Below are 25,520 nucleotides of genomic sequence, written 5' to 3' on the forward strand. Positions count from 1 at the left end.
TGGGTTGGCGACCACATTTGGTCGCAAACCCTAATTAACTGGACTAAATATGGTTTTAGTCAGTACCACTGCGGCTGAATTTGGGACCAAATTTGGGTATAGTCCCCAAATTTGGTCATGACTGTGGTTGCTCTGAGGAGACAAACTTCCAGTTTCATGAAGTAATAAAGCTTTTATGTAATATTATTCATAACTTATACGCATTATGTACAATACTATTTATCCACTTCGGATTTGTTGTGATATCTATCTAGATTATGTCTAATTTGGTATGATTAATTATTTGTGGATGCTAAGAGAGTCTCTGATTGTAACTTGCAGCTGCTTTTTCTTAGTGAAATCTACATCAAGTTGCGTCTAATTATTTACTGTTGCAGCTAATCTAGCTTTCAAGTTTATTTCCCACTGTTGTTTTTCAGGTCAATTGTGCAAGCTGGGCCGTGTTTACATTTTATTTGAGCCCAAACTGAAAATCTTATTGATTAGCCCAAACTCGGACCAACGGGATATGCAAATTGCAATTGTGTTTAATGATCATCATTTTTCTACTTGATGATTATCAAATAACAGAAAATCTTTCGAAAACTTAATGCTTCATTACTTAATAGACTTATCTTAAAAGAGTAAATACAAGTGTAGAAATGCGGAATTTATTCGGTTTAGTCTATTACAATCTCCTGAAGGGCGCCACTTCCTTGAACAACATTGTAACTGTTCGCATGATCATGAGTACCAGAATCCGAGACGAAGTTTTGGGACATTAGTTGAGATGACATAAGAGCTTTAGACGGCCGTTTTTGTTGATCTTCAATAGGCTTCAAATACACTCCAATGGCAGTGAGATACCAGCTAGAATGGCCATGGAATCCAACAATTTTAGTTGCAGTACTGGTTGCTGGAAACGAAAACTGTGTTCCCTTTGGACAACCAAATGGTCCATATTTCTTTCGATTACTTTCAAAAGTAAGCGAACGAATGAACACAGGACTCCAATCGTTAACACTACCATAATACCCACTGATTGACTTCAAATATTCACCAGGAAAATCAAGTTTTATCTGCCAAAGAAAAAAGAACAATACAGTTAGCTCAACGATCGAGTGAAATTTAGTATGGATACCGAATCAAAATTTAGAGGACCTTGTCAGTTTTGAAGCCACCACTTCCTCCATGTTTCTGAGACCAAACTGAGGAGGTGCCACTGTTGTTATCATGGTATTCGAACCTGACGGAATCGATACCAGCTCCGTGAACGATTACCAATTGCTTCACAGTTGCATGATATCCATCATCCCATGGGTCACCTTCTTGTCTAGTACTTGATGGCCATGGTCCGGCGCAAATTGGTGATTTGTCGTTGCTGCTGCTTTTGTTGCTGCTCTTCTTCTTTTTCTTATCATATCCCCTTACATCAGTACTGCGAAAGCTGATAAACTGTTTACAGAAAACAAAACGTTCATTAAACTCAACGAACAAAAATAATCCTGCAGCACCACAACATGAAGAAAAACAGAAGCAAATGAAAGTACCATCTTGAATCCGGTGAAGAAAACTTGAGATATCTCAAACCACGAGTTTTAGGTGATTGATGAAATTTGATTCCTGATCAATGGAAGCTTGTTAGATATCAGAAAAATGTATGAGAAGTAGTCCTATATATACACACACTGGTTAGGTGCAATATGTTCAACTTTTGGACATGCAAACGGTGGAGCCTCATTCCGAATCCTGGTTAGGTAACTTCATTATTTAATTGAGATTTTTCTATCTTCTTGAAAGTTCAAACTTAACGAGGGCAAGATGTTTCTGGGGGGCCGAAAAAAATTTGCTCCTTGTTTGTTAAAGCATTTTTGATTTAGCAGCATCAATAAATCTTACGACGAGACAAAATTTCATTTGACAAGTGTTCTTGCTGCTGGTTCCAAAAATATCCAAATAGTGCCAGAGCAAAAGAAAAAGTTCCCTAACACATGACTCTAAATATTCGAGGTTCCTAGTTCCACTAACTATGAAAATGAGAAACATGAGAATATGGTAACGAATTTGTGCCACCAAAGACCAAATCAAGATATTACACACCAAAAAAGGGTTTTCTTTTTTCTTTTTGTACTTTATAAAGTATGTTCAATTTCTTTTGGTGCAGACGGTTTAGGAAGCTAGGTTAGGTGGTAGTAGTACACAGGATGTTTATATTCTCAAAGAACTCGCGGTGGAGATGTTGTAACTTTTGTGTCTGTAAAGGACGGTGGACGGTTCCTTTTCAGTACGGCATAATTCAGGTCTTGTTATAACCGGTCCTTTTTCTTAAGCCACCAATAATTTGATTCTTTCTTTGGTGGTCTTGGAAGGTAAACAAGATTATTAAATTCTAAATTGCAAAGAGGGTGTTTGCATATCCAAGCATAAGTCAGGACCAGAGCAAAGTTGCTTCACAAATAGTAAATTTTTTCGGTCTTCAAAGTCATTTTGAAATTGATTGTGTGCATAAACTAATTTCTGATTTTTTTTGCAGTTGGAAAGAAACTTCTTAGGCCGGTTTGTATGAGTGGTGTATATTTTTTTTTTTCAGTTGTTATACCAGGTCGCATGGCATACAAGCTCTGGCACTGTGGAAAAGGATGGAGTGATGGACATTATATCGAGCAATCATGTGGAGAGCACCAGCGATCGAGTTTTCATCCCAGGCGATTTAGCCTATGCTTCTCGAGATAAATAATTATCGCCAACGGTCGATTTTATCCCTCCTATAAATAAGCATACCTCCTGAACAAAAATCTTTTTGATCACTAGTTAATCCCCTCCAAATTTTGTTGTTATAATTTTTTTTCTTCAGAAACCAAAAGCTAATAAAGAATAAAAAAAATCAAAGGATCAACCAACACCCCGATGAGTGGACCGAGCATAACAAATGATACCGGTTTCAAAATGTTAGACAACAAGCTGGCGATGGTATACTCTATGTGCATGTATCTAGTCATCCAAAACAACTTAAGTCAGTGCTCTAAGAGGTGGGGTTGTCGAAGTTCAATCCGGTGTTCGAGTACTTCCCTCCGTTGTTAAAAGATCGAGTCCGAAGATATCCTTGATGACGTTTATATTTTATAAAATCTTGAAATCGTTGGACTCAAATTGTTCAAATTATATTAGAACGATGTTATAAGACTACAAATACGTTATTTTCAAAGGATTTCGAATGTGATAAGTTTTTTGTTGTTGTAATTCAATTTTTATATTTAGTTTTTACATTTTACTAATTTTAATGATGAAATATGTTGTTTATAGGACTCACGCAGTTAGATTTGTAAGTATTGACGTGAATTATATGTGAGGAAAAGTACTTCCATTCGAAAAATTAAAGTGGGATTCGGATGGAATATGGAAAGACCGACTTAAATTATTCTCAAATGATCCAGAAGAAAATCCAGATAGACTGAGATCTCATGGATCAAGGTTGTCTGGGTTGAAAAGTTCTAAAACCGTTATGCTAGGAAAATGAATGAAAACAGGATAGGGAAAATAACCTATTTGTTCCCTGAACATTATGAGGATCTCAAATGTTTGTTTTTGTTATGGACATATATAGGCTAATGTCTATTTCCAAAGTGCTTGTTCAGTGACATCGTTTGGTTTTCTCAAATCATTAGAAGATTTAAAGTGTGTACCAACATATTACAGGGGGTCTCCAATTCGATCAAAACTATACGTAACCCTCGATAGATGCTCGTGTTCCAAAGAAAAGTTGAATGGTTTCGGGAAGTGTTAGAGCTTAAACCATAATATATTTTCATCATTTATTTATTATCGTTACAAATATTAAAATGGTAAATGTATAACCCAACAATGTTATTATTTTCGGTATTGGTGGTATATTTACTTCCGTGTTTATGAACCTTATCTTCATAATAATATCGATATTTTTCCATTCACATACAAGTAAAATGCCGATAGTTGGACGACATGGAAAATTGAAGGTGGTCAACATGTTTCCTTGGTTCAACGGATTCAACAGTTATGTAGAAAAAATAATAATATTTTTTTCACGTTGTGTCTATCAACCCTTGAGCACGAAACCATGGAATCCCAAAGTATACTACAACTAAGCATTAAGAGGATTGTGTTATATAGTTCGACGTTTATAAAGGGTGTTTGGTATTATGGAGAAAAACACATTTTTCAGTTGCTAGGAATAAAGGTGAAAACCATCAACCTTTATAAAAGTGGAGAGATTTTTTACAATGATTGGTTAGTTTTGTCAAGGGATGGTCAAGATTGGGAACAAGTTGAAGATTTGATCCAGGGGGATCATGAAGAAGTTGATTTCCTTTCTTGATTTAGCACGATTTACCAGCCAAATATTGTTATGCATCCGCAAATTTGGGTCGAATGGATTTCTCTGCTTTAGGTAAGATACCAGTTACTGATGAATATATGTCTTACCATCCTCCACCACAGACGACCAACGTAGCAGTCAATTGGGTTCACCGTAGGATATGCCACCATTTACTTGGGGGATACAAGGTACACCAGAGCAGTATCAGAGCCATTTGAACGATTATAACCATATAGTACAATGATTTCAGAAATCCACTTGGAACAGATGCAAAGGCTTAGGGATAACATGATGTTTTACATCTCTACTCTGGCGTATTCTAATCATGGTGGTGTAGGTCCAAGTCATGGTGGTGTAGGTTCAAGTTATGGTGGTGTACATTCAAGTCATAGTGGTGTACATTCAAAACCTGGTGTTGTAGATTCATGGTCCTAGTGGTGTAGGAGGTTCAAGTCCTGGGGTAGTGGACGTGAGAAAAGTTTGAGAAGTCGTGGAACTCATGGGAGTTAAATAAGTCGTCGTTATGCTCCAAAGTTAGTGGTAGATACTCAACCAACATCAGGTGATGAAGTCATTGACATGGAAACAACTCTTGTAGTTTTGTTTAACCAATAACCAACTGTCACTATGACTCCTGGTGATAGCTTGAACATTAAACATCTAGGCAATATACTAATTATACCCCAATTTTCTCAACCACATCAATATTTCACCCATTTCAAGATTGCTGTCGTGTTCCCATCTTCATGAATGATCCCCCTTAGGTTACTTTTTAAGGTTTTAGAGAAGATTCTCTTGATAAGATTTAACTACCAAGTGAGAGTCAAACGGTGAGATTTTTTCTATGTTGAACACCATTCTTGATCTACAACCTAACATGATGGATCTTTAATATGATCTTGGAAATCGGTAGATTATGTATGTAAATAATTAGTTTCAATCATTCTAGATGTAATTATTTTTATTTCATTAATGAAAAACCAGTGGCATTATATAACATTTAATAAAAATTTAAATCCTTTCCCATGTATCTTATATAATTCATAGCATTCGTCATGCCATCTTATGCTGGCTTCAAAATTTTGGAATTATGTATAATTAAAAAAAACAAATTGAAATTAAACCAATATGATTCTAAATAAATAAAACTGATTCGTTAAAAAAAAGTTATTGAGATATATACTCACTAGTTCGTCCATGGACAATTCAGGATGATAAGATTTTTGTATAATTATTTTATGGATAATTTGATTATCCATAAAATTTTCGTATAATTATTCACATCCTTATTGATAAAAGGAAAATCTATTTTGAAAGCTCTTTTTTGTTCTTCTTGAATTTTCATTAACGGCTAATGTCCTAAACCTTTGAAACACACTGTCCCATAAAATGGCTAAATTGAAATCTTCATCCCTTGCAACTAATTTCCAGGATCAAATAAGAGCAACATCTTCTTCTCAAGTAAAGCGAGCACTTGAAATTTCGTTGTATAGATGGTATAAGTGTGAATTGTATGAGATTGAAGATTTATAGAGGATTGAATATTATGCGTTGGATGATGAACCACTTAGCGTCGAACATAGTGTTGAACGACAGTGTCATCATCGATGGCATTGTAATGACCCACTGAAATCTCCATCGCTTGGCACTTGTGTTTCCCAACACTAAAAACCAACATAATGAATCATTCATAAAGGCTTAAATATGGTATATTCCTCCTTATGCTATTATACATGGGGAGTGTGAAAGCAACGTAACTGCAGGGTCTTTAAGGGAAGAATAAGACATCATACGATCTAATTCTTGAAGTAAAGGCAGATGTTTGTGAAGAGACCTATTAAGTTAATTCTTATAGGCACTATATTTTTCAATTAGTCTTGATATATGTAACAATCTTGTAATGATTGTATTCTAAAAAAATTTATTTGTATGAGTTTAAACTATTCAACAATATTTTTTTATTTATTTTTCAATTGCACTACCAAGCTTTATCAAGGAAAATAGTGACACTGCTTAGTAATTTACATAACCATCTTAGTTTTTAGGGACATTGAAGTAATCCATCATAGTTGGTGGAATCAGGGGCGGAGGTATCCCAAGGCATGGTTGCCTTCCCCACTTGTTCTAGCGTTATATATTTTCAATCCTAGACTAGGAAAAATAAGAAGAATAGAGTTTTGCATACCCTTAAAAGCCCGAGTTATGTTTTCATTCCAATACATATAACAAACACAAAAGTGAGTTCAAATAAAAATATAAAAAAAACTTAAAATGTATGAATTGATAGTTTGATATTGTTATGAAATGATAAAACTTGAATTATCGCCATGGACTCATAAACTTTGAAGAAAGTAAGGAGTCTGGAGCTCAGATTGTTTACATCGCTATTAGTCCTATCTCATGCAGATCGCTTAATCAAATTGGGTTTTGTTTCACCAATTTGAAGTTCATTATACTTAGTATATTAGGAACCCATAATTCTTTGATTTGGTTGTCAATTTATTGAATACTAAAATAGGGTTCATATAAAATTTTGGGGATTTTAGTATAATTCAATATTAGCTAGCATACATGATACTTAACTAATATATCTTTCCGATATATGTTTTGCTTGCTGGAAAAACAAAAAATATATGTTCGAAAATCTTAATAAAATGATTCTCAAACATTTCAATTTGGGATCTCACTTTGAGTATCAAGGAATAACATTGAATAATAAAATATAAGATTTGCGCGCATGTTTAAATTACTTACTATGTCAACATCTTGAACTTTCCTATTTCTCAAACCCAATTTCCAAACCACAAATCCTAAAGTGTACGTGACAAGATAAATCAGTTTTTTTGCTTATGGGGATCGGTTCTACCTTGATTCCCAATATACGTAAAGATCGATTCTACCTTAGTTCCCCATATAAGTAAGGGTCAGTTTTACCATGGATGGTTCTCGACATAAGTAGGGGTCAGTCCTACCATGATACCCAATATACGTAGGAATCGGTCGTGCCTTAGATCTTTAATGAAAACCAGACCACCAATCCGTTTGATTTATTTCAACTACGAAGTAAGTTCGTAAGTCCACTTCCTTAAACTCGTGTAATTAGACATAGTTTTCTAAGCATGAAATCAATCCTAAGTTCATTACACAATCTAGTAGCAAGTTACAAAGATAATTTCTATGTCGCACTTACGAAGTTCAAAATATAAACGATATACTTCGTAATTCAACATACCAATGTTGTGAAATAACTTGTATGTTCTTCCTTAACTCTTCGATCATAATAAGATGATCAAGTCTCTAATACTAGAGTTTCATGTATATACCTTCGCATGTTATTTTTTCAATATAAAAGACTTGAAAATAACGATATAGAAATGGAAACAAGTCAAGTCTTGTATTACTAACCTCAAGTAGAAGGATCATGTCTACTCTGATGTTGATACGTCTTCAGAATCTTCATGTATTCAGAGTAATACTTGTATGTCTCAACATTTATAGACTTCCTATTTTAACCCAACGAAGTTAACTCTAGTAATCTAATCAAGCTACTTTTGAGTTTCGATACTAAAATATGGCAACCAATCTTGACATACCAACGCTTGGCGGGTTCAACCGAGAAATGTTTTAACACTCATTCTGGTATCCCTGATTGAGAGGAATGGGTAATAGTGATATAACGTTTAGTCCAAATTTCAGTGGATTATTCCAAGAAAATTTGCAGAGTATTCCCCATGAAATGGCGGTACTCTTTCAATCAACGCCCGAAACTTGAAACTCAAAGATGTCTTCTAAATTGAATGTAAGTCGTTTCATATAATTCTGTAACATGACCAAGTAAAGGAGGCACATGTACTTAATCCATTGAGTGAGATATTATAGCAGATAAGAAAAACATGGTAGTTGGAACCTTATCATTACAAAAATATTTTACTTTTTTACCATCATTGATTTTAACTTACATATATACTAGGTTGTTACGGCACGGGCTTTGGTTTGTTCCCAAATTGCCGAAGATCAGCTACTTAACGCATTCAACATATGTCAGATATCAATGTCGACAACCTTTAATGTCATTTTATATATCAATGTCGACAAAGACTTTGATATTGTCATTAATTATGTGGCCATAAGTAAGAATTTTTATGCACGTACGTAATTATAATCTTAGCGCTACACTTCATCAAAATCAAACTAAAAAAATACTGTATATACAAAAGATTGCAATGATCGTTTCATCCGGTGTGCTCATCGACTTAGTTCTATGGTGACACAAATAAACAACTAATTCATCGCAAAAGTACTACTGTCGCATTTGCCTGCTTTGCTTGATCGCATTTTTCAGTTTTTGCCACCGGATTTGACTGTTGTTCCTTCAAAGAATCAAAGGAACTAAGACTTGATTTTTACTTTAATTTGATTGATCACTTAAAAAAAATTAAGACAAACAATCACCTAATGTACTTGGACGTACCATCATAATTTGACTACTTATTAACTGGTTTTAGAGTTTTTCAGTTGATACATTTTTTTTCCTTCGAAAGGGTACGATTCGCGGGTGGTGATACATATAAATCTCATCATCAAAATAAATTACATTTTTTCATAGTACTAAACATGATAACTTAATTAATCCTTTCTTGAGATCTCCAAATTCAAGTGTTGATCAGTTGAAAATTATCATAAAATGGAGCTTGACAACATATTATTCCTCAATATTCGAAAGCTTTCAATAAAACTTAGGAGCCTTTTATATGAAACATGCTATGTCACCATTAATAAATACCCTTGTAAGCTCTTGTGATGCGTTTGTTGAATTTTCTATTATCTTTTTCCCACTTGATGGTAGCGATTGCAGCTAAACTCCCAGCCACTATGGGTGAACCTGTTAGTAACACGGGGGATTGGACTTCTCAAAAATTCTCTAATGCAACTATAAAATGAAGAATAAGTGTCATGCGTTTCTTAGACCCATACGCTGGTTAATTCTTAGCCACCGTGAACAACTCTTTTACTGAATTGCAGAACTCAAAGTATGCCGAAAGGTAACATCATCCTTATAGTAGCTTACTTGAATCTGGAAAGCATATATAGAAGTTGGAGAATTATAAACCAATAGGGGATCACGCAAGTTCATAATAATTCACATATCAAAAATAAAATGGAGAGACAACTATGTTATAAAAGAACCAAAAGGAGATTATGTGATATTTAAAAACCTTATGTCATAGATTGTAAAACACAGGACACAAATACAAATATCATGGAACAATTTATAGTGACCATCCAAGTATCTGCAACTGCCCACTAATTACACACTTAGAACCGACTAAGTAAATCCCTTCCCATTAAAAAAAAATTAATTTTGACTCAAGTTCACACCCATAAGCAACAAGTTGGCAGGAACCTTAATTTAGCTCATAGCTAGCACAGGCACTCATAGATTAAGTTCGAGAAAACAGGAATATGTCCTAGAGTAGTACAAGGAGCTATAAGCGACAAAGCCAACATACAGTGAGTTGGTAGGTGAATCTAAGTCACGTTGCCTCTACTGAGATTCATATGTTGTCACTAATACTTGCAACAGAGGTACTGGTTTGAGGGTTTCAGTCCTCGTCTGCTGTACTTGTACTTTTTGTCGCATAGTAGGTACAAGTTAATACCCCATAGTAGAAGTATACGCATATTGCTCAATTTCCAAGTGCCTTCCTAAATAAATATACTAGATACCCAAAAACATTTAATGCTTTGTTACCTTATACCGGACATGGAAGCGTAGGTTAACATTTGCCTTTTTTTTTACTTAACTGCGAATTACAATGGTAAATTAACCTTTCCTTTCCTTTATCCCAACTTTTTTAAGTTTGTGTGAAGAATTTTTCTCTCTCACATGTTCTGGCTTCTGAGTGTTTTTTTTTTTGTGTGGAGAATTTTTTCTCTCTCACATGTTCTGACTTCTGAGAGGTTTTTTTTCTTAGTGAAGAATTCTTTCTCTCTCACATGTTCTGAGGTCAGGGTTTCTCTCACATGTTCTGAGTGAAAGATTAGGGTTTCACCTTGATTTCTCCAATAAAATTGTAAGATTCATCCGTAAGAACGATTGTTGGTTTATTTAATTTCGAAATTCTCATTTTAAGTTTCAGATAATCTCTGTAAATACATTCCGAATTTCTTTCTTTTTTATTTATTTTCAGTTTCAGATTCTGGTTCTTTCTTGTGGACCGTTGTTCTAATGTCTGTAATTGCCCTTTGTCTGTAAAAATCACAAATGGCTTAATCATTTTTATAGCCATTTGTGTTGTATCATTTTCAAATCACCAATTTCCCTTTGTCTGTAACCTTAATTAAAGGTTTCATTTTTATAAAGGTTTTCATACTCCAACTCCAAGTCTCGGTTTGATTTTTATTTAGTTTAATGGGGAGTTGGACAAAGAGGGACAGAGGACAAGGTGACGATGAAAAACACCAGAAAGCCCTCTGAAGAAGAAAATAAAAATGGAGAAAGTTGTCAGGCAAAGGAAAAAAGGAAAATCACAGGGAAAAACTCCAAGCAAAGAACCTGAAATAGGTAAGTAATATTTTATTTTTCACATAAGATGTAAGTAGTGAAGACAGATTATTTTATTGAATTGGATTTATTTATACCAAGTTTAGCAATTAAATAATTCGTTGTACAAAGACTAAAGGTTGATCAGAAAGAATTATTCCAGTGATTTTTTGCGTTAGAAAAACTTCATTCTGATTGTGCAAAAAAACCTCATTTCATCTTCTAATGGTGCAAAAACCTTCTTTCACCTATGGGGCACTGTGTAAAAACCTATTCACAACTGACTGCAATTGTTTTTTTGACTTGTCGTAATTCAAAAATCATGCTAACTATATTTTGCACTAAATATTTTAAGAAGATTTGCGGTGGAAAACCACTTCTCATCCACATTGGCACCAAAAGCCTGAAAGTGGCTGTCTCTTTATTGTGTGGCGTCTGGGTTTAATTGACGCTTCTCTGATAAGTATATTTGCTGACTGTTGTTAATTTTGATCTTTGATAACACATCACATCATTAGCCGAGAAAGATTATACAATAAAAAGTAGCAGACAATGGGCATTTAGAGCAGGCTTGGGTCACTTGCACGATCTCTTCGTTGGCAAGAAGGAGGAGATATTAGTGATGAATGATATACAACGAGATCTGTTAGCTACAACTACTTTTTGGAGTTTACTACAAGTGTTTATCAACAACCAAATAACTAAAGATGAGTTGAAAATACCACAAGCTGGGCTAAAGAAATTGACCTACTCGTATATAAAGTCACAAGACTGTAAAGGAGAATTCCTAGTAAGAAAAGAAGAAGGATATGAATCAACTCCTTAAGAAATGGCTTTGATTTTCGGAATGAAAATGTTGCAGAATGGTAAGCAAGACTTACTAGAGACACGAAAAGTGTGTCCAGGCGATAATGATTTGTGCAAGAAGTATTTTGGTGGTCCTAAAGCCAGTCAAATATCTAATGTTCAAGTGAAAGAAGCAATTCTAAAAAGTACAAAGGCGAACGAAAATGAAGAACTGGTTAGGCTCTTGGTGATTTATTTGTGTTTTACAGTTTTCTTTACAAAAACTGGAGGATCGAGGATGTCTTGCAACTACCTAGCCTTGGTAGAAAGCATAGATGTTATAAACAGCATCAGCTAGCCTCATCTTATCCACAAACACATGATTTATGGTATTGAGAAATCAAATGGCGATTATAGAAAGATCGATGGATGCGCATTTTATCTCTTGGTAAGTTAAAAATTCTCGATTTATTAAAATTCAGTTGTTACTGATTATTAGCGCTCGTGTGTTTATTTCTCAGTATTGGTATGCAGAGAGAAGTAATCAGAAAATCAATACGAGAGATGGTTGCACTGAAAGGTTCCCAAGATTCACGAGATGGAGTACAAAGACGATATCAAGGACTATTGACACTCTTAACAGTTCAAAATTTGTAGATATAAAGGTAATATAAAGTTCCATTTGTTAGTTCTATTTTGTTCTTTAAATATGGTGCGAGTAATAATTGCAAACAGGAATGTTACTTTCTGATAAACCTGACAAAGGAATGTAAATTATTAACACATAGCTGCATAGGGTGCAAACACAATATTTGAGAATTGGTATGAAATAGAAATAAGGTGCAAAAACACATTTTCACAAAAAATGTCTTCTGATTTTTATCTTTACTGTAGCCAAATATCGGTTGTCAAGTTGTAAATGGCTTGGAGAATAACCTGATAACTCCACTTCACGTGATATCCCAAGTGGAAAAGCTGAATGAGAGGATTAGACGACTTCAAGTTGAAGTAGATGATCAGAAACAAAAAACAAGTGTAATAAACGTAAAGCTTCGTGAAATCCAGAAGTGTTTAAGCGAGGATCCAAAAGAGTATGAAATAGTGCGGAAGATTTTAGAAGATATCTTGGAACAGGACAAAGGGCAGACACGTAGAGAATATGAAAATGATGATAGTGATCCACACAGAGAGCAGGGGCATCATATCCATAAACAAGTGAATAACCTAAAAGATATACAAAACAGTGAATCTGGTTCACACAGCGAACAAGATCCTACCTTAAGCCAACCGACCCAACAAAATATAGAAACACACATGTCGCTGGAGAACAAAAAAAAAAGAGGAAGAGGAGCATCAAAAAAGATGGAAGAATTGGCTAAAGAAAAGGAGGAGGAAGAAGAGGAACAAAAAAAGCGTGAAATGCTAGAAAAACAAAGAATGGAAGAGGAGGCACGAAAAAACCAAGAATTACTAGAGCAGCAAAAAAGAGAAGAAGAGGAAGAAAAACAACGTTTACTGGAAATACAACAAAGGGAACAAGAAGAGCGTGAAGCGTATCGTCAACAGGTATGGAATCGGTATAACCTCGAAACGCTGGCTACATGTAAAAGTTTCACCACTATACTTCGGCGTTTGGGAGAGAGTGTACCACCAGGGCTCGATATAAAACAAGTAAGTCGCTTCCAAAATATTCACTGTAAGAGATAACGTTGGTGCATTGTTTTTTTTTCTAATCATATATTTTGACATGCAGGTTGAATCCCAAGTGAGAAAAATATCGTTAGCTTGGCATCCTGATAAAAATGTGAACTTGCCAGTAATGGAACAAGATGAATTAGCAGTGAAACTAAAGATTCTTAATAGTATGAAATATAGATTGTCTGAGGATGGTATTCTACCTTGATACTGAGAATACATAGGGAGTTTTTAAGCTTCCAGAAGTAAATCTGTATAAACCATAACGAAGTCCTTTTTTAACTGAATTCAAAGAGGTGAAAATCTGATCTTTCACCTTGTAAACAAGTAATAATCTGAAATTTCACATGGAACTAGGTGATAATATGCATTTTCACATGAGATATCATGTTTGTATTAAATGCCACAGGGTATGTTCGTAAATTTTATATCAACTTGCTTTCACATGCTTTACTGTGCAAATTTGTTTTTGCACATATGTTTAGAGGGAAAATTTGTCATGAAGCCGAAATTTGCTTTCACCTTTTTTTTCTTGCAAAAATTTCTTGTTTCACATTTTTTGTTTTTAAAGTTTCGTTTTGCACCTGTGTTTTGAGTTTAAAATTCTATTTTCATATGTCTAAGACTTTAAGTTCATCCCCTTCTCGAAGTACTTCTATCTCTTTTATTGGAAGTAGGACACAAAATTTAATAATCAGGTGAGTGATTTTTACTGGCGAGTCCAGCAACAAGTTGTAACCAGGGGTAGCAGACAAACACCCTGACGGTTGGCATTTTTACTCGTTAATGCTAGTTATTCCCCACTCATCTGTTTAAGTTCATCCTTTTCTCGAAATTCTCTCTCTTTTACTCGCAGTAATACCTTTGTCCACATATATATACTTCGTAAGAATACCAAAACAAAATTCGTCTATATGTTAGTGGTTTTATTTTTATTTTTTGTATATATAAATTTTTTGTGAAGCATGTATAGTTAAGGAAAAAATCTTATTACAAAATTATAGTTTTATCATAACCAATTTATGTTGAAAATATATCAGAATTTTCCGAAATCACAAAATTTTCACTCAAAATTTAAGTTAAAGTTTTAACTTTAATTTAAAATATTTAGGACAAATATGAAATTTTCACATAAAAAGGGTGGAAAACAAAATGTTCACCTAATATAGTAGGGAAATTTGGGAAAATGCCCCAATATGGGGTGCAATGTTGAAATCTGCCCCAACATTTTAAAATTTGGAAAAATGCCCCATTCCGTCAATAACTCAGTTAACTCACATGTATAAGCTCTCACACGCGAAAAAAATCCCTTTAGAATTCAAGTTTCAGGGTTTAAAATTAAGGATTCAGGTTGAGGGTTCAGGGTTTATTGTTCAGGTGGTGGCAACGGTGGTTTTTGTAGTGTTTTTAGTAGTGATCGTGTCCTTGCATATGTGATTTAATTGGGTTGGATGTCAAAGTTAACAGAATGGGACATTTTTCCAATTTTTTTTAACATTGGGGCAGATTTCCAACATTGCACCTCAAAATGGGGCATTTCCCCAATTTTCCCAATATATTAATGGTAGACAATACAGATTGTCCATAGGACATAGAAAAGAACGGAAAATAGAAAAATAAAAATTTGTTATAAACCGTCAAAATAAACCATACCGAAATATGATAGATGGTGATGTTTGATATTTCGGATATTGTTCCATTTTTTGTGGGTACTAGTCTACTAGACCTTTATAAGACGAGAATATCCCAAAATTTTCGAACATTCTTCACAAACGGAATCAAAAACAACGCAAAAATTACACCCCTCACATTCTTCCCATGGTGTGGCCCTAAAGTGGCCCCTGCTAAGCATCAATCAGGATGGGACCCGTCCCCATGTGAGGGGGCGGTTTTTGCATTGTTTTCAATACGGTTTGTTAAGAATGATTCTAAAAACAAACGTCTCGTCTTGTCCCGTTCTCGCGTTTTCTAGTCCTATGGCCGCTTCCTATGGTACGTGGCTAAATTTTCAATCTGCCATGCGAACTGAAGTGGCAAACTCATTTTGCGACTATGGTGAAATGCTATAAGCGACGTAGTCTCCACCGGGAGATGGAGAAGGAATCGCTCAGTAGTACATCCGTGACTTTATATTAATATAATAATGATTACAACTGTCTTTAACTGTCCCCACACATAAAATAGAAATAAAATATTAGAAAATATAGTTGAGTCGTGTTAAAACAAAACAGGTGTCGATAAAATAATTATTATTGTAAATAGAGAAGGAGACAGAAAATAGGGAGAAAAATAGAAAGAGATTCCTATTAGATGTGTGTAAAATACAATGTTAATGCCTCTATTTATATAGATCGAAGGTTTGGCGTCCAAGATATGTAAACCCTAAACTTAGACACGAAGGGCATCTTAATAAATAAACTTGGTTTATAACACTCCCCCTGATGACCATTGTGGCTAAGTCATTACAAACATATCAAGAAAACTCAAAAGAGAAAAACCTGAAATTGCACAAGCATGTAATACTTGAAACAGTGCTAGACACGTATATGTTGCCTCGTTAAACCCTTGACAAGGAAAATCCCAGTGGGACAAAACTTTGACTAAGGAAAAAGAGTACAACACGATAAAATCCGGTCAATGCACCTTGATTTGATGATGACGCTCCCCCTCAAATTCTTGGCTTGCAAATCTTTGAGTTGAGACTTTCCAATTTCGGTGAACGAATTTCTTGAATGTAGAAGATATTTGTTCTGATGAAATCTTCTTTTGTGTTAGTCTTCTAATAGTAGTGTACCCGAATCTTCAATCTTCTCCAAATGCACCGAGAATTATCTAAACCTGTGGATTAATTTGAAAATGTTGTGCTAACTTGGTGCTGCACTTGCGGATTTCATTCATAACAGGTGCAAACAAGATATTGCATCTACACAGACAGTGTAAAAACTGCATTTCACCATAAAGGTGAAAATTAATCACTAGTATTTGTAACCACTATGGGTATGCCAAACTGCCAGACTCATGCATATGCCTATATGTCAGAAATAATAGATAGGCATATGCGATGAAGTGTTTATCTAGTGATAGAGATTCCATCGCTCGATGGTCAGCTGGGACGGGCCTAGGCAAGGGACTAACCCGGGCTATAGTCTGGAGTCTCAAACCTATTTTGAAAATTATTTTTAGCCCATGTAATAGTGCATATTTAATCTTCAGCCCACCTAATTAGATTTCCTAATCCGTGTTGCACGGTCCATATATGAAGCCTACGCCATGTATATAACAGAAGCCTAGAATGCTTAATGATTATGGATTAGCAAGGATTCAAGAGTAGTCCATTAATAATATTCTTTTCCTTTTAACACTACTCTTTTGTCCTTTGCATGTATTGCCTGCAGTAGCTGATAAACCTGGCATTGAATGCTTGATTTTGTGAATTATCGTTGTTGGGCACTCCGCCCTCCGTATTATCATTGCAATTGTATGAGTAAATTCATGGGTCTAATAAATGGGAAATATAAGGTGGAGCATCAAGCTTTGAAGTGCTACTTGAGAAGCTAAGAGGATGAGGCTAACTATTTTTTTTTTTTAATATAGGGACCACCTTTGCCTCTAGAATTTCAATCCACTGTTAGACAGTAGGTGGCTTATTTGACCGGACTATCAAAACATGCTGGGATTACTTCCACGGCAGAGACAAAGCTAATCATAACCTATCCATATGGAGTATATCATATTAACTTAACGTGTTTGGAATTTTACAGAAGTCCAAATTCGATTAGGAAGGCAAATACATATCATGCCAGGCCTTCTTTTTCTCCAAATTAATTCATACAAAAAAAAAAACCCACATATTTCATACATATTTTATACGAAAATAAATGAAAAAAAATAAATGTGTGCAAAAATAAAAATGAAATATTTAATAAAATACGCATATATTTCCTATTTATTCTCCACCTATTTACTGTATACGCCCGGTTACCCCAAATTGAAGATACATCGCCACGGGGAGGGGAGAAAAATCCCGCGCCCGCCAAGTCGAAAACGCATTGCCACGGGACAGGGGCGAAGCCCCGCGACCCACCAAGTTAAAAGAAAAAATGCCCGATACGTAACACAGACACAAATCTAGACAAATAAAGCTCCCACGTTGAACGGTGAAGGAGCCCTCACTTACTTTTGGCCGAAATAGATCTTTTTAGAGTTTGGCAACGTATAATTGGTTTAAAATTTTCTTAACTTAACATGTTTGGAATTTTATGGAAGTCCAAATTCGATTTGGAAGTCGGATACCTACCATATTATGACTCTCTTTTCGAAGTAAATACATATAAGAAAAAAAATCTTACATATTCCGCACATATTTTATACAAAAATAAAAGAAAAAAGTAAATGTATGCGAAAATAACAAGAAAAAATTTAATTGTGTCCACATATTCTCTATCTTTTCTCGACATATTTAATGTATTCGTCCCGCCACACCAAATCAAGAATGCATTGCCTCGAGGCGGGGCGAAGCCTCGCGCACACCAAATTGAAAATGCATTTTCACGGGGCTGGCCAAATCCCCGCGCACACCAAATCGAAAATGTATCTCAACGGGGAGGGGGGAAGCCCAGCGACACACTAAGTCAAAAAAAAAAAGTACCCGATGTGTAGCACGGGCCCAAATCTAGTGTAGCTTATTACTGGGAGTAGGTTAAGGACCTTAAGGGTAATTAGTGGAGGTGAAAACATAACGTTTCACTCCAAATACATGTTAGAAAAGTAATTCTATACTCAAAATTTATTCAGTATAAAGTAGATGAAAATATAGTTTTGCAACTGAAACACTAGTATGTTTGATAGAAACCACGCATAGGGCACATGTCTAGAACTGGCGTGCCAAATAGACCCTTACAGTTCTGCATCATGCAAAAAGGCTGTTTTCTAGAAAATTGAGGAGGAAGGTGGAGAAAAATGAAAAACCTAGAATATATTTGTTATTATAGTTTGTTTCAAGCTTCTTCAACTTTCATTCTCGTTATTGATGTGATATTGGATTGTTATCATACTCGGGTTTCTTTGCCTTCTTCTTTTTAGTAACGACAATGATATACTAGGATTTCTTTCTTAAATATACTAGGATTTTTTTTCTTAACTTTGTTTTGTCATTTGCTCCTAAGTCCTACCTTTATAAGAATCAAAGAAAAAAAGAGAGAATGGGAAAAAGAGGTAGAGTACAGCTGAAGTGGATAGAAAACAAGATCGATAGACAAGTTACTTTCTCAAACAGAAAGTCTGGTTTAATTAAGAAAGCTAATGAAATTTCTGTTTTATGTGATGCTGAAGTTGCTATGATTATTTTTCACCGAAAGGAGAACTATTTGAATACCCTACTGATGCTTGGTACGTACTCGGCACTCTATCTACTTATTTCCTCGATCTATCCTATTTATCCCAAGTATGCAATGTTAATAGGTAGAGAAAAGTAGTACTGTAATGTGATGTTATGTTTTGTTCATGATCTAATGCGATAATTGAAATTATGTATAAATAATTGATCAGTTAAACGATATAAAGATTACCACACAGGGTTTTAACTTTTAAGCTGATCATCGCAAAACCAAAAGAAGATGAGTCTTTATTTGAGTGTTTATATTGTTACTGGGTTTATTTATGTTTGGAGACTTCAAAATATTCATTTACTATATAAGTAAGACAACATTTAAAGATTTTTCACACCACCCTACTACCCTTAATTGGTTTCTGTTGATCCTTTATATAAGTAACTAGGCTTAACCCGTGCCGTAACGGCACGGGCATAATTTTTATTTAGTTATGCATTTTCTGACATATGAATATTAGATATAGTATTCACTAATGTCAAGTACCCTTATTATTATTATACAAAAGTAAAGGAAAACCCGATAGATATTTTCATTCTTCAGTCCACAAATCTTTTTCTAGCATTTTCCACCTTGACATTCTGCCCCTCCTTTCTCGAGGTGTATCCTAAAGCCAGCCATGAAATTACATCGGAATTAGTTTTTACATATTTTGTCCCCCAAAAAACATTATTTGATATGTTTTTTAGTTTGCAAAAATATCTTATCGATCCTTTGAAATTGTATTATCTTTCTTCATCTTCCTTATTTTAGTGAACGATGGTAGGATCATCATGGACCATAGGAACCTACTATGGGCCGAACCACATAGCATTGATGTTTTCCCAACTTGAACCCCTTGGGATAAGAGGTGTGCGGTATTAATCTAAAAGGCTTCGGTGCTACGTAAGGAGTTGTCCAAGCTTATTAAGATCCACATGTACACCTATTTCTTCCATGTGGGACTATCCCTAGATATACATATGTGGTTTATCGCGCCACATACTCCTACGATCTCCACCTTGGCGAGATTAAACCACTTCACCAGTCCAATCTATTTGTATATGCTACTCATCGATCATGAATATTGTCGCTCTGGAATCCTACTCCATGTTGAGTTAATGAGAAGGCAAGCACTAATTCCACCTAGATCATTTCCTTTCCCACCTAGAACCCTGCTCCACTTGAGATTTAATGTGTGAGACACTAACTCCACCTTGAGCACTAGTTCAACCTTGAGCATTTCCTTGCCGATCTAGAGCATCGTTCCACATGTTTTTAATGGTTGAGACACTAACTCCACCTTGAGAGACAGTTCAACTCTGGGACTTGTCTGCTGCACCTTGAGTCTAACTTTGCGCCCTAAACCGGGTGACATCCACAACCACTTCTACGTTCGGAAAGTAGCCCCAACCATGGGCTCTGATACCAATTGTTAGGATCTTCACGGACCATCGCACACTATTCAGGAACGACCACATAACCCCGAACCCCACTTTACCACATTGGGATAAGAGGTGTGGGGTTTTTAACTAAAAGTCCTCGGTGTTATGTATGGATATTCCCAAGCTTATTAATCTCCACATGTATTCCTCTTTATTCCAAGAGAAACTATCCCTACCTATACATATGTGGTTTATCGCGGCATATACTCCGACAACCGAGCGGAACCAAAACATTAAACTATGTAAGCTGTAACAAAATTATAACACCTGAACTCATTTGTCTCAAGAATATTTCTGTGTATATTAAAAGTGTTTGGATCCTTGTTGCTTTTTCCCCTTTTAAAAATAGTCTAAAAAGAGTAAAACTCTGAATTGACTCAACAATACATGTCGTATTGTATGTTCTTACTATTTCAATGACATAATGAAAAGCTAATTCATTCACTTAAGATATTATATTTTAAAATCATAAGTCATTTCCGATGGAAACCATTTACTCACATACGATGTAGTTTTAGTTTTTCAAAATTCCAAAATATATTATATACGTAATTCAATTCGGCAGGAAGAATTCACCGAATGGAATATAGGTGATGGCTTGTCCTTTCGTAAGATTGTTGCACTTTCAACATAGTTGGATCCAAAATTGTAAAAAGTCATTGTATTTATGCGTTCTCTGGAGAAAGTAATCTAAGGATGGGTTAGCTTCCAGAAAACTGTTGATTAATGACCGCATCAGTGTCAGTTGAAAATTCCACATTGTCGGATAACCGCAGTCATTAAGTTGGGACAGTGTTGCGGAGGTATTGTGTCAGGAAAGGGAAAGAAAATGCCAGAGTCCCGGATTGAACATATCCAAGAGCCGAGGATGGCTCCATCGACCGTATTTTAGTACTCCGGCTCAGCATGTAGGATTCGTGAAACGGAATATATGTTATGGTTTGTCCTTTACTAACACCGAGACCTTTTCAACATAATTGGCTTCATATTTGGATAAAAAAATTTTATAGTTAAGCATGCTTGGTATTGAGTAATCCTAGGATGGGTGACCTCCTGAGAAGCTGCTACTGGATGACTGCAACAGTGACCATTGAAAATCATACTGTCAGATAACCCCAGTGGCTAAGTGACGACACTATCGGTAGAGGTTCAGGAAATTAATTCTACGAAATTACGCTTCCAAATGTGAGGATGTTCGTTACACAAAAATAATAAAACCATGATTAGTTAGTAAGTCAAATAGTTAAGTAATTAATCTAGTAACAATACGCTCTACTAACAATAAACTCTGTTATCCATCATCATTGAATAAAAATAACGTTAAACAATTTATCAAAAAATACAGGAGACAATGCGAAATTACTCACCGAGCACCAATACTTGCCACCACCACTATGGTCCATTTATATAATTGTTAGCCAATTTAGCTAAGTTTGGAACTGCTTTTTTCCTTTAAAAAAAATGTACTTTGAAAATATATTTGTATCAATATTTTTTCATCCTAGTGTTTGGTAAAGATTTCATAAAGTGTTTTTTAAAAGTGGGGGAGAAGGAGCTTTAAAAAGATTCAAAAGCAAATGAAATAGTTCACTATAATTTCATATATAATTTCCAATTTTATCCCATCTTTTTTTATAATTGACAAAAATTATCCTTGAATCTATATATCACCAATTTTCTTGATATTATTTCTATTTTTGTCAAAATTATTTATTAATAGAAATACAAATTCATTAATTTAATTATGAGAAAATTGTATAGTGAAAAATTAATGAATTATTTATTATGAGCAATTAGTGAACGAACATTGTTATGAGCAATTAATAAATCACTATTATCATCAATTAGTGTGAAATACTAATTTGTTAGGTATTTATTATATATTTACTATATTTATTATATTATATTTACATTAATAGGTCATTAAATGTTATTTTTATGGGAGAAATTACAACCATAGATTTACCAATTGGGAGATGAAATCTTGGCCATAACTTACACGTGCGAGATGAGGGTGTGGCCTGGAGAACCACAACCGCAGATTTATCCTTGCCAACAACAAATCCTGGCCGCCACTAACACAGGCAAAGTTTTCCAAGCTTTGCTTTATAAGGGAGATTTTAGCCAGTAGTTGTAATCTGTTTAATCTGATCGATAAGGTGCAACTATCCATTTTTTTTTTTTTTTGCAAAGCTCACGAGGAGATTTTATTAATAAAAAGGCAAAGAAAACAGAAAGAGGGGGCTAGGCCAAACCTCAGGAGAAGGAGAGAAAGAGAAAAAGAACAAAAGATAACATTCTACAGATTATTTCAAACGATAAGAAGACAGACTCGATCTCTCTTGAGAGACAGAGATGTTCACACACTTATTTTTATTTGACTAAAAATATTTTCTTTTCTAAACTCACGTCATAAAAGAAAAACCTTCAAAGACTCTCCAAGTTCTTTTTAACACCAAAAACATAAAAGAAAAGAGTCCTGCTGTCACGCACGCGTTCGCGTGACAGCAAATATGAAGTCGCGTCTGATTACCGTTCGATTCTAGAAAAGAGATTTTTCACACAAAATTCCTGTGTTTAAGAAAAAGTTCTACAACTCCTCTAAAGACACACTTTTCATCAAGGAAATTCTGATTTATTTTTTAATAGCGAAGGGAATAAATATGAGTAAATGAATGACATTATTAAGATGTTAATTATCTTCATTAACCCACTCAATAAAAAACAGTTTTTGGCATTAACACAAAATAAATATAATTCAATCTTTAAGAAAAAGAATAACGACCACATTAAAACCCTTTAATTGTGAGAATAAAATTGGAAATTAATAAATGTTTTGAAAACATATATCTCAAAAAAAACTAATAGCAATTGTTTTTCCTTGTTTATAACCGGATTAGTTGTAATAAAATTTTAACAAACTTGTGGTCCATATTCATGTAAACCAAGGTTCAATATTATTTCGCTCCACCATCTAAGCTTCTGTGTTCATGTATGACTGCTTCTTTTCTTTTAACCTCTTAAATTTTGGTGCACTAACGTAGCATGGACGCCATCCTTGAACGATATGAAAGACAATGTTGTGTTGCGGAAGAGCTTGTTGCAACTGATCAAAAATTACTGGTACGTGAGTATTTCATATATACAAATTGATAACCTCTAGTTTGAAGCTCATGACAAGATATGTCCACATACACATAGTTATAGATGAAGCTCAGTTCAAGCTAAGATCAATAAGCCATTCATTCAGAAGAAAAAGATCTAACTGATAAGCCTTATTAGAAGCCTATTGATCAGCTTGAACTGATTAGCTCGGCATATCTCAATTTTGTACAAGGTAAAAAGAACTTCACCCATATAAAATGGTACCCACGACATGTCAGGAAAAATCACCTAGAATAAATGATGCGGAAGGAAGGAGAAGTTCAAGTTAATTAAACATCTTTGATTGAGTTGGAAATTCCCTGATTTCATATATATTTTTCCTCTCATTTGTATGTTTTAGTATACGAGTTGTTTAAGAAAAAATAACAACAACATGGAATATTATTTCTTTGATAGCCTTAATGGTGGATTAATACGAAACTATCATACTGAATGCATGTCTAACTATTTTAAGCATGTCCTCCATGCATCTCTTTTGCTCCTTTTTAATCTAATTTTCTTTAGCAGTGATCCATCACTGTGATTCCATAGTTAGGGTTCTTCATATGCCTTAAGGTCTAACATGCATAGTGAAATTGTTAAATTAGTTAATTCAATGATAAATAACTCAGAGCACTAGATATAGCTTGGTAACTTGATTGGTGTTTCTTATTATAGCGCAACTGGTCCTCAGAATATACCTCAGTTAAGGCCAAAGTTGAAGTTCTGCAAAGAAACCAAAGGTACGTATTTATACATTATGTCTGTATATTCATATGTAATATGAAACACTATACTTACCACGTGGAAGCCGAATCATCTGCATATCATCTAAAATGTCTAAGTTCAGTAGAGATGCATGTATCTCTTTGTATACAAATATCATTTGTAGCTCCTTTGAATGGAATAAACACAAGAATTTTGTAACTAGAGTGCAATTTAAGTTTGAAACTTGATAAAAATAAAAAACGGAGAACTCTGACACGCAAATAACTAAGGATTTACTTTTTCTTATGGGGAGGTGGGGGGTGAGGGTTAACAGATTACACAAACTTGTACGAAAGTACTGTAAAGGGGTCATCAATATATTAACGTGAGAATCCAACAGGCATATGATGGGAGAAGATTTGCAATCCTTCAGTGTGAAAGAGCTACAAAATTTGGAGCACCAACTTGATACTTCCCCGAAGAACATTAAATCAAGAAAGGTATATACAAATAAACATTACTTGGTAACTAATTTGTATCTCTCTATTGAGTTATTTATACGATTTTTTTTAATATTTATTTTATACAGAACCAGCTGTTGAATGAATCCATTTCTGACCTTCAGAGAAAGGTTTATCCTCTCCATTCCCCTCACATACAGAAAAACATGCTTTATATACGTTTGACTAATCATAGGTGACAAATTTCTCATTCATATACATTGTTGTCGTTATAAATGACAGGAAAAAGCTTTAAAAGAGCAGAATACCGTTCTAGGGGAGAATGTAATTTACTATCTCTAATAAAATAAAGGGGTAGCATTAGTTGGATTCAAATAGAGGGTGGATGCTTGGTCTAGGGTGTTCGAATCCACCTTAAAAGTAATTTTATGTCAACTTTAATATCTTTAATTTTCTATCTAGTAACGTTCTTGATCATGAAGTTATTCCTTGTTTTATATAGATCAAGGAGAAAGAACAAGAACTGGGGACATTGGGTCAGCAGCAGTGCAACCAAGCTCAAGTTCAAAATACATGCCCCAAAGCTCAGAACTCACCGACTATCCTTTTCTCACAGGAACTTCCTTATGAGCCTCCTGCAAGAGCCATAGTTATTCTGCGGTGGATTATTGGTATCAAACAATAGAAGGATATTCACTTCCATGGCGGACGCTTGGTCTCAACTCTCAATCAATTGAAAAATATTGTGCTTACTAGGTGTAGCCCTTGCGAATTTCATTCATAGCAGGTGCAAAAAAGATAATGCATCTACACAGACAATGCAAAAAGTGTACTTCACCATAACGGCGAAAATATTCACCAGTGTAAGAGCAACTCCAATGGGGTGCAAACAAGCCATTTTACACCCACAGTAGGACGGAAAAACAAGTAAAATGGATGTAGAAACCCTCAAACAAAAGCATTTGTCCATCGCCTCCTAAGATGAACTGAGCTTCTCAACTTAGGACGACCATCCCAAGTTGAGATGAGCCCTTCAATTGA

At 34.8% G+C, this 25,520-nt stretch overlaps 1 protein-coding gene and 1 pseudogene across 1 annotated transcript; one reads left to right on the forward strand and one right to left on the reverse strand.

Moving 5' to 3' along the window:
* Nucleotides 1-576: 576 nt before the first annotated feature.
* LOC113317584 (jacalin-related lectin 3-like) lies at nucleotides 577-1,757 on the reverse strand. The gene is made up of 3 exons (XM_026565744.1): nucleotides 1,530-1,757; nucleotides 1,141-1,434; nucleotides 577-1,058 (listed from the first exon to the last, which is right to left on the reverse strand). The coding sequence occupies exons 1-3, from the start codon at nucleotides 1,530-1,532 to the stop codon at nucleotides 660-662; spliced, it is 696 nt and encodes a 231-aa protein (XP_026421529.1). The 5' UTR covers nucleotides 1,533-1,757; the 3' UTR covers nucleotides 577-659.
* Nucleotides 1,758-18,556: 16,799 nt separating this feature from the next.
* Nucleotides 18,557-25,164, forward strand: LOC113316179 (annotated as a pseudogene).
* The last annotated feature ends 356 nt before the right edge of the window (nucleotides 25,165-25,520 follow it).

This window comes from Papaver somniferum, chromosome 10, assembly GCF_003573695.1.
Source record: "Papaver somniferum cultivar HN1 chromosome 10, ASM357369v1, whole genome shotgun sequence".
NCBI classification, from domain to species: Eukaryota; Viridiplantae; Streptophyta; class Magnoliopsida; order Ranunculales; family Papaveraceae; genus Papaver; species Papaver somniferum.